The sequence below is a fragment of the Cebus imitator genome, unplaced genomic scaffold (assembly GCF_001604975.1).
Source record: "Cebus imitator isolate Cc_AM_T3 unplaced genomic scaffold, Cebus_imitator-1.0 Scaffold106, whole genome shotgun sequence".
Lineage (NCBI taxonomy): Eukaryota > Metazoa > Chordata > Mammalia > Primates > Cebidae > Cebus > Cebus imitator.
The window spans coordinates 5,170,167-5,181,022 of record NW_016107421.1 but is presented as its reverse complement, the minus strand read 5'-3'; the positions used below and the strand labels follow the sequence as shown (position 1 = coordinate 5,181,022).

The 10,856-nt window shown below is 59.7% G+C and overlaps 1 protein-coding gene across 1 annotated transcript in view; it reads right to left on the bottom strand.

The window, feature by feature from the left end:
* The window catches only part of ESPNL (espin like), a 31,891-nt gene that overhangs the window by 2,451 nt on the left and 18,584 nt on the right, over window positions 1–10,856 (bottom strand). Inside the window, exons 6-8 of the mRNA XM_017537807.2 lie at window positions 4,397–4,508; window positions 2,417–2,529; window positions 1,259–1,456 (exon numbers count right to left, since the gene is read on the bottom strand). Of these exons, the coding sequence (XP_017393296.1) occupies window positions 1,259–1,456; window positions 2,417–2,529; window positions 4,397–4,508 (423 nt within the window). The remainder of the gene's footprint in view (window positions 1–1,258; window positions 1,457–2,416; window positions 2,530–4,396; window positions 4,509–10,856) is intronic.

Genomic DNA, 10,856 nt, shown 5'->3' with positions numbered 1-10,856 from the left:
CCCCACCTGCCATCAGACCACTCACCCATCATCAGTCTCCCCCCGCCCACCATCAGTCCACCCACCCGCCATCAGCCTGCCTACCTGCCAGCAGCCTGCCCAGCCTCCAAGTCCCTGAGTTCTCAGCATCTCTGCAGAGCCTCTGGTCTTGCCCCAAGATAAGACTTCAAGGGGCTTCCCAGCTAGGGCAGACCCTCTGACCTGCTCAGCTCCAGTCTTGCTCTGCTCTGAACCCTGCAGCCCTCAGGCCCTGTGGCTCCCAGCCCAACAAGCAAGGACAGGCTGGGCCCTCAGACAGGGCTGTCCCACAGTCCTGCGACAATGGAGTCAGGCTGTATTCCAGCAGCCAGGAGCCACCTGTGGCTATAGAAACGACAGGCGACGGAGGAGCAGGACTTTTCCTTTCCTTACATTTGAATTAATGTAAATGGCCGCCTGTGGCTACATGACTGCTGGACAGCGTGGCGCTAGACCAAGGGGTGCAGAGCTCACTGTCCTGACAAACTGTGGGCCTCTGAGGGTCCAGTTCCTGCACTGTCCTCACAGCAGCCAGCGAGCCTGTTAAATCCAAACCGCAGCCCTTCTCTGCTCAGATTCTCGGTGGCTCCTCGCAGCCTCACAGAGGTGCAGTCATACCAGCCAGCCTCCTCTCCAACCTCAGCCACCCACTCCTCGCCCGGGTGCCCCCTCCTGCCCCTCCCTAGGTCAGCCAGGCCTCAGGACGTCACACTGGCTGTTCCCTCTGCCTAGGCGGTGCTTGCCTCAAATTCCCACAGGGCTCTTCCTCTCTTTCTTCTGGCCCCTGCTCAAGGCTACGTCCCCGGAGGGGCCCCCTAAGCACCCATATATCATAGCCCCCCAAATGCTTTGCTTTCTCCACAGCAGTGGGAATCGCCCACACACCTGCCAGCATCTGCCCATGAACCACCATCTTCCCTGCTAGATGCTGCGCCCGGGAGGGCAGGGCGTGCCCTTCACTGCCTAGAACAGCACTTGGCACAGGCAGGCATGTGCCACAAATCCGCCAAGTGGCCAAGTGGAAGGCTGTGTGGGACCGATGCCTCCAGAGCAGGGGAGGGGGCTCTGCTCAGAGTCCTCTGGTCTGGTTCACTTCATCCTCTGGTGGAAGCAACAGCCAAGGCCACAGAGGAGAGGGGCCCCTGGGTCTTGGATTCAGGTCTGGGCCCTGGGCACCCTGACTTCCACTTCCACTGCCTGGAAAAGGCCTCGCCCCACCCCACCCCTTCCCAGGGCCTACCTGGGCCTCCGCAGCGCTCTCTGCGCCCAGGCGCGCCTGCAGCTTCCGCACCATTACCTGCCGCTTCCACTCGGGGATGGGCCGGCCGCGCTCATCCCACGTGGGCACCAGCCCGTCGATGTCGCCTGAGGGCAGCCCCTCCAGTTGCAGTGAGGCCAGGCCATCCGGGGCATCCCCCGTCAGCACCGTCTCTGTCCCCTGTGCAGACGGGGGTGGGTCACACAGGCCTGGAGAGGACCCAGACCCTGAGTGGTGGGAAGATCTGAGAGGGCGTGGAGGGCTGGCTCAGCCCAGGGCACGCTAACAGGGCACTCTCAGAGGAGGGACAGTGGGGGCCATGGACAGCTCCCCACCTCCTCATCTCCAGCTTAAGAGTGAGGCCTCCGAGGGGAGGGACCCGAGGTGGGGGCAGGGGCAGGGTGTGTGTAAGGGGATTGTTGGCAGAGAAATGAAACCAGAGACCCCTCCCCGCCTCCCATACAAGGCCAGCAGATGCTGCGTGTCCCTGGGCAAACTTGCTCTGGGCACAGCTACATGGACAAAGTCTGGCAGCCAGTCCTGTGGTGCAGCACTTGTCAGAGGCTTCAGTGTGCTGGGCACACGCCAGCTCTCCAGGAGGGGCAGTGCCACGTGGCACTGCCCGGACTCCCACCGAACATCTGTGGTTGAGAATCCGCAGGAGTCCCTCAGGGAAAGGCTGAGCTGGGTTTCTAAGGGCCTGGTGCCCAGGAAAGGGTGGGGAGGGGGAGCAGGACCCTTCCGTTGGTCCAGGCTGGCTGAAGCCTTGAGGAGGAGGACAGTGGCAGTGCGCCCCTGCCCGTGGATGGCTGCCGCGATCTCCGCACTCCAAGTGGGCACAGAGCACCCTTGAGCTCAGAGGTCGGGGAGAGGGGCTTGGGCCACTGCAGCCCTCTGGGATGACAGAAAAGGGTCCCCGCGTTTCTGTGGTGGGGGGACAGCTGCCATTGCCCTGACTCTCCCACCTCCTCAAAACTCAGGGTGTGGCTGAAAGCAGCAGAGTAACACAGGCAGCCTGGTGTCCACCCTTCAGGGAAAGGCCTGGCTGTGCTGGGGGGCTTCCCTCAGCCCCCCAAGAGGATGGGGATGGAGGTTGGCTGGGGGCCCTGGGAGACAGGGATGCAGGGGTGGGGGACGCACCGCGGGGTGGGTCCTGGCATTGGTGGTGATCCTCGGAGGGGCTGGGCTGCTCATCTGCTCTCTGGGAAGAGGCTGGTCAGGATGGCCAGGCCAGGCGGGGCGGAGGGACGCAGCTGCCGAGAAGAAGGGGGAGTTGCAGAAAGGACAAGGGCTGGGGAGCAGAGATGCAGAGCCCCAGGGATCCAGGCCTGGGGGCAGAACCAGCCTCCTGAACCAGCTGAGACTCCAGCCTACCCTGCATCAGAAGGCCTCGGGGGCTTCACTGGAGTCACTGGGGCCAGTCCAAGCCAGGTAGATGGGAGAGTCTGAGGCACACCCGTGGGCCATCTCACAGCCCCTCATGCAGCAGGAGAAGAGCTGGGAAGGGCTTGAGGCCTGGAGGTCACGGGCTGCTAACGCAGCTCTGCAGGCCCCAGAGCTGCCCACAATGCTCCCTGCCCTGATGCAAACACACACTTCAGTGTCAACCTTGAGTGAAGAGCACATCTGCATCACAGCCAGGCAGACACACACACACACAGTCACAAACACAATCACATACACACAGACACAATCACATATACACAGTCCCACACAGACACAATCACATATATACACATACACAGAATCACACACACACAGTCCCATACAGACACAATCACACATACACAGACACAATCGCACACAGACACAATCACACACAGGCATAATCACACAGACATAGTCACAATCACACAGATACAATCAGAGAGACAATCACAGAAACATACGCAGAACAGACACAAACACAATCACACACAGATACACAGATATTACACACATACAGACACAATCACACACACATACAGACACCATACAGTCACAAACACAATCACAAACACAGTCACACACAAACACAATCACACATACACAGACACAATCACATATACACAGTCCCACACAGACACAATCACATACATACATACACAGAATCACACACACACAGTCCCACACAGACACAATCACACACAGTCACAAACACAGTCACACACACAGTCCCAGACACAATCACACATACACAGACACAATCGCACACAGACACACACAATCACACACAGGCAAAATCACACAGACACAGTCACAATCACACAGATACAATCACAAACACAAACACAGACACAATCACAGAAACATACACAGAACAAACACAATCACACACAGATACACAGATATAACACACATACAGACACAGTCACACACACATACAGAAACCATACACAGATACATACACACAGACCCAATAACATACACACAATCACACGCACAGACCCAATCACACACAGACACATGCAGACAAATAATGGACACACAGACACAATCATATACACATAAACAATCACACACAGATACAGTCACACACAACAATCACAGAAACACAGAACAGACACACACAAACACAATCACTAACACAGACACAATTACAGACACAATCACACACACACAATCACACAGAAACATAGACACGGAACAGATACACATACTCCCGCATGTGCATACGGCCGCGGCGGGGCCTGTGTTGGAAGCTCGCCCTCACTACCTGTGGCCCCTGCTGATGTTTTTGTGCTGCTCCATTCCGATCAACGCTGGTCACAGTCCCCTAATGGTGGTGACCTGCAGTGTGAGGACCGTCCCCTGCCCTACTAGCCTGTGCATGCAAGGCATGCTGGGATCTTGGGACAGCAGCCCATCCGCAAGGGGCCTGGGCCCAACCAGCCGGTCTCCCCACCTTCAGCCCTGGACAAGTTGCTGTGACTCTAAGTGCCCACCACGGAAAATGCTAATCCTCACCTTTACAAAGCAACAAAGACAGTTAAGGAAACCCAGAAGCAACTGGGAAGGGAGGGTGACCTGGTGCCCGGCTGCCTGCAGACTTCTGCATGGATCCAGGACCCCAGAGGGGGGGCCAGTGGCACCCACTCCCAGGCCCCTGCCACGGCCGCCCACCTGGGGCTGTGCATTCACGGGTGGGGTGCCCAGGCCCCAGGCCTCCTCTTCTTCCATCCTCCAGGGAGTGCGTGGCCAACAGTGGAGGTGGGGGGAATGGCGGCGGTGGTGGCGTCATCAGCAGGGGCACCTGTGAGTGGATGGACTTGGTTAGTAGGGGCCCCCTGTGGGCTCTTCCCTGCTCACCTAGACAGGGGCAGGGGCACCCAGTGGGTGAGCCTTGGGGAGCCTGCTCATCTGAGAAGGGTTGGGACAGGTTAGGAGGTAGCAGGAGAGGGTCAGGTCCTCGATCAAGGTTCTGTCCCAGGGTCATCTCCTGCCTGAGTGCCATCACTTACTGGCACCCCACCTTGGTTCCCCACCTGCTGCCACCTCTATTGGGTGGGCCACCCCCATCTCCAAGCTCAGCTTCCAGGCTCCCTCTGGAGGCAGCTAAGCTCTGGGGCTCTGGGCACTGGGCAACGAGCTGGTTTCCAGCTATGCCCTGTGGACTCACAAAGATGTGTGCACATGCATGCACACACACACGTGCATGTCCACACTCCTGCACACACACCTGTGTCCACTCTCCCTCCTGCATACGCACATGTCCTCTCCTGCACACACATGCGTTAACACTCCTGCAGTGTCCACTCTCCCTCCTGCACACACACGCATGCCCATTCTCCCTCCTGCACACATACATGTCCTCTCCTGCACACACGTGTTAACACTCCTGCACAGTGTCCACTCTCCCTCCTGCACACATGCACGTCCTCTCCTGCACACACGTGTTAACACTCCTGCACAGTGTCCACTCTCCCTCCTGCACACACACGCATGCCCACTCTCCCTCCTGCACACATACATGTCCTCTCCTGCACACACGTGTTAACACTCCTGCACAGTGTCCACTCTCCCTCCTGCACACACATGCGTGCCCACTCTCCCTCCTGCACACATACACGTCCTCTCCTGCACACACATGCGTTAACACTCCTGCACAGTGTCCACCCTCCCTCCTACACACACGTGTCCACTGTCCTGCACACATACATATGTTAACACTCCTGCATACACGTGTTCCCACTCCTGCACACACACGTCCACTCTCCCTCCACACACACGTGTTCACCCTCCTGCAGACACGTGTCCACACTCCTGCACACAAGTGTTCACACACCTGTACACACTCCTGCACACACAAGTGTCCACTCTCCCTCCTGCACACACGCGTGTCCACTCTCCTGCACACCCCCTCCCTGACTACTGTGCTGCGGTCTACCTGGAACTTCAGCCCTGACACAGGGCCCATCAGTGTTTTGGGGGTGGATGGCCCCATGAGCGTCCTGGTGAGGAGAGGGGAGGGCAGTGGACTAGGATGAGGGTCCCCGATGTGCCCATCAGCCAAGGGCATGGGCAGCCCTTGTCCCCAGCCAGCAGGGCTGCATGCCACAGTCCCTCTGGGCACCTCCCCCACCCTGCCCTCTAATGGGCATTGGAAGCCAGATGTGGCTGTCAGGGCTCCCACATCAGTGCTAGTGAGAGTCCTGGGCAGAGCAGAGGACTCAAATCGGCCACAATTCCAGACTTGTGGCCTGGGCCCAGGGCCCGTCGTGCGAGTGGGAGGGACCCAGGCTGCAGCTTGCTCAAACGCACAGCTGTCTCTGCCTTCAAATTCGTTCCCCTTTCCGAGCACGGGGCCCCCATTTTCATGCTGCACTGGGGCTGCAGTGCGGGGAAGCCGGCCCTGCCTGAGTGAACCTTCGACCTCCCCAAGCCTCCCTTCCTCATGGATAAGGCCGCCTCCAGGCAAGGACGCTGGGTGGCCCCTCAGCCACCTGCCCTCCAGGACCCTCATCCCATGGGGCCACAGGGGAGGAAACGAAGCCCGAAACCCCGTCTGCCCGGCCCCCACGCACCTCACTCCTTCCAGGAATCTGTGCCCACAGCCCAGGAACCCTGTGCACGGTAGGCTGGGGAGCAACTGCCCGGCCCCCAGCCCCGGAGGCCCTCAGAAGCGAACTGCAAAGCGCAGGGAACGGCGCCGTCCGAGGATGCCAGGGGCTGCTGAGGCTGCCGCCCCCAGGAGTGGGAGGTGCCACATTAATATTTGAAGGCCCAGGTGTCCGGTGGCCGGGCGGGCTTGGGCTGGGTGGCAGGATCCCTTACCACAGCACTGTTAACTCTCCATGGAGCAGGGGCCAGGGGAGGGGACGCTCGGGGAGATGGAAGGGGGACCTGAGATCCCTGGACCCCATGAGACAAGAGGCCACCCAGAGGAACCCCCAGTCCCACCCACAGCACCCACTGTGCTCCCAGGGCACAGACGGGGAAACTGAGGCTCAGAGAGGGCAAAGGGCTGCCGAAGAGCCGGGATGAGAGTTCACTGGAGATGTCAGTCTTTGCTCCCACCAGTGCCTTGAACCACTGCTTCCTTGGTCACAGAGGTTGGCCTCTGGGGAAAGACCAAGAACACACAGCCTGGCTCTTCCTTTCTGGGCTGCTTCTCAGGGCTGTGTGTGCAGGGAGCGACAGAGGGACCAGAAGCAGGCTTGCTCTCTGCTGAGGAACAGGGTGTTCCCCAGACTCAGCGGTCCTCAGTAGAGACACCAACCTATGCGGCACAGTTGCCATCGGGACCCAACTCGCACCACCTGGGCTCAGGGGCAACGGAATGCCACAAAACATGCCATGTGCTCCCTGCCATGCTGAAGAAGGTCCTCCGTCTCGGACCCAGGAGTCTGGTGTCTTCCTCCACATTCAAGACGTAGTGAGAGGCTGGCATCAAGCAGGGCAGAGTCAGACACCAGATCAGACACGGCCAGAAAAGCTGGACACAGTGGTGTCACCAAAGAGGAATGCTGAGCCCTGCCTGGAGTGGCCCCACACTGTCCCCTGCCCATCCAGGGACACAGCCAGGAGCGGGATGCTGCCTCTTGCCTCCTCCCTGCCCCTGGGAGCCCTCAGCCCCTGCCCTTAGATCGAATCTGCTGTCAATAGGGAGGGGTCTCCCCTGGCAGAGTAAGGGGGTTGGCTGGATGGCAGCGGCTCCTTATGCTGGGGAAGACAAAAGAGGTGGAAGTTAGTCTGGGGCTCAGGGGACTATCGGACTCTGGCCCCAGCACAGGACCTGTGGCCTGGGGACCTTAGGCCACCCCTCAAGGTCCCCGTGGCCCAGCCCTGCTCCATTCCTCACCAACAAGAAGCACTGGGACACCACCCCCTGAGCCTCCATTTCTTCACTGTAAATCAGATGAGGGATTATGGAGAGCACCTGGCAGGGGCCTGCGTGACGGTGGCATTCAGACCTTGACGCTGCTGCCACCGTTGGTATTAGGATGGTCTCTGAGTTTTAATAGGGAAGGCCCTGGCCACAATGGAGCCACCGGCGTTTGGAGGCACAGGTGTCGGGGTCCTGTCCCTTGGGGTCGTAACAGACGTACGCTGCCCCCGATCCTAGCGTTGGACATTTGCCCTGAGGTTAGTGGTCATGTGGCCCCATGGCCCAGCCTGCTGTCCCAGTCCCTGGTTTTTGGTGAGATTGGAGCCTGGAAGAGGCTTCATGCATTATACATGGAGAGCATCGTGCGAGCCAGGTCACAGGCCTGTAACGCCACCCGGCCGGAGAGAATCACGGCCCATGGATGGCTGCCGGACACCAGTTGCCATGGCTGAGATTCCGTTACTGGCCGGGTGGGTGCCACCCTTTCCAGGGGGAGGAGAGTGCCCAGAAAGCCTCTTACCTTCTCTGGGCCTCAGTTTCCCCATATCTAAAATAAAGACGTCTTAGTGCCTTTCTGGACCCCGACAGGAGGGAGCACATCTGTCCCAAGAGCCCATCAGAACAGGTACTTCACTGCGTGCTCCAGGAGCTTCTCCTTTACCCAAAAAACAAGGCTCTGGGCCAGGCGAGGTGGCTCACACCTGTAATCCCAGCACTTTGGGAGGCAGAGGTGGGAGGATCGCTTGAGCCCAGAAGTTCAAGACCAGCCTTGCCAACATGGCCAAAGCCCGTCTCTAAAAAAATACAAAAACTAGCCAGGCGTGGTGGTGCACACCTGCAGTCCCAGCTACTTGGGAGGCCGGGGTGGGAGGATCGCTTTAGCCTGGAAGGCTGAGGCTGCAGTGAGCTGAGATTGTGCCACTGCACTCCGGACTGAACAACAGAGAGAGAGAGACCCTGTTTTTCTTATGGGTGAGAATACTGGGGTTCAGAGATGCCCAGAACTTGCCAGTGCCCCATGCCAAGAACACTGTGAGTGGGACAGCCCTGGACACTGTGGGGGATGCCGGAGGCTCCGCTCCCTAAGCATGGAGGGTTCTATGTGCCATCCCTGCCCAGACAGGGTGCTTAGGACCCCACAGCCAGGAGCCCAGCTGCTTGGCCAGCAGAGCGGAAGGGGCCTTCCTTGAGGGTAGCCACCGCCCTTCCCTGGTCTTCAAGGTCCCAGCCCTCATTGTGTAGAGAGAGGTCCCTGAGGGGTCCCCAAGGCCCAGGGAGGGGCAGGGCTGGCCTTCCTGAGTGCCCTGAGCAGACTCTGAGCTGGGGGGCAGCAGCTGACAGCCTGCCCACTCTCGGAGGCCTGGAGGGGGACAGCTCCCATAGGGAGAGACGAACACCCCCTGCTGTCACCAGACTCTCCCAGAGGAAGAAGACAGAGACGGGCTCCAGTCCCCCGACCCTGAGCTCCCAAACATGACTTCCAGCAGCGACTGAATTCTAGTTCCTGAAACTGCTGCACCAGGACAAAAGCAGGGCAGAGCCGTGCTCTCTGGAGGCCACCCGAGCAGGAGCCACAGACCCGACACGAAGCTGGCACCTCCACAGGTTAGGTCTCAGCACTGCTGTCCAGCCTTGCTCCCCCAGCTGCTGTTGCTCTTGGAATGCACAAGTCCCCTGGGGGCAGATAAAGGCTGTGCTGTCACGGGAAGATGATGGATTTCACCTCCTCTTCTGAGGCCAGCACGGGGCAGCCGGTGCACGCGGCCCCTGCGGATTGCGTTCCCATCAATATTGCAGCAGGCACATGGCCTCCCCCGGCCCGCAGCTGACAGCCTGCCCTCCCTCGGAGGCCTGGAGCGGGAACAGCTCCCATGGGGAAAGACAGGCACCCCCTGCTGTCTCCAGACCCTCCCAGAGGGAGAAGGCAGAACCAGGCTCCAGTCCCGACCCTGAGCTCCCAAACCAGCTCCTGAAGCTGCACACTGAGGAGTCTGGCAAGCCCCGGGGCTGGGTTTCTGTGCGATGGGCAGGGGGTACCCAGGTGTGGGCAGGAGGGGACTGTGGATAGGAAGGAGGTGGTGAGCCTGGTGCCACCCGTCCTCCATCACCATGGGGTCTGGGGACGGAAGGCGGAGGCACAGCTTGGACAGAAAGCCTACGCAGGGACCCCAGCGTGGCTGGGGTGGGTACAGCATCAGGGGCTCCCGGGAGGGGGGTGGGGCTGTTCCCTTGTGCCAGGGGCTTGTGGAGCCTGGAACACTGGCCGAACGGCTGCCTACCCCGCCTCCTAATCTCAGCTGCCATTCAGACAGGAAGTGCAGGGAGGGGCCCAGAAAAGGCCAAGGCAGACCCAGCGGCCTTCAAGGAGCTGTGGGGAGACCCAGGCAGCTGCAGGCCATGGAGCTGCCGTCCTCTGCAGCGGAAGCCAGCGGAGTGCCACCACCTTCTCAAGCCAAGCCAGAAAGACAGACACCATTTAGAAAATACATAACTTCCAGCAGTGACTGCTGCTCCAGGACAAACCCAGGGCAGAGCCGTGCTCTCCGGAGGCCACCGGAGCCGCCTGCACAGCGCAGCAGGCCTGGTGTGGGTTTCCATTGGTGGGAACAGAGAACCTGCGGTGGCAAGTATCTGGCAGGCCCCGGGGGCTGGGAAGGGAACTGGGGCTCTGCCTCAGTTGGTCCCGGATGCTCTGAGGGACGCATGAGAGAAGAGGAGGAACAGCAACCCCTTGGGGAGACCGGGATGGGTGGTGGAGGGTGATGTCACCTTCTGGGCCTCAGTGCCCTCACCCGAAAAGAAGGACCAGGGGACTTCAGAGAACCTTCCTGAAGGGGTGTCCAATAAAAGTGAAGTGGCAGAAACTAAGGTAGGCTAGATGGATTTGTCTTAGTAACTGCCCTGGGCCTGGAATAAAGAGGGAAGCTCAGATGGGAGGGCATGGGGTGACTAGGATCCACTGTGGATGCCAAAGCGCCCTCTCTAATCTGCTACTCCATTCATTTCCCCATCCACCTCCTCCATCCACCTCCTCCATCCACACCCTCCATCCACACCCTCCATCCTCCTCCATCCACCTCCTCCATCCACCTCCTCCATCCACACCCTCCATCCACCTCCTCCATCCACCTCCTCCATCCACACCCTCCATCCACCTCCTCCATCCACCTCCTCCATCCACACCCTCCATCCACCCCCTCCATCCACCTCCTCCATCCACCTCCTCCATCCACCTCCTCCATCCACCTCCTCCATCCACCCCCTCCATCCACC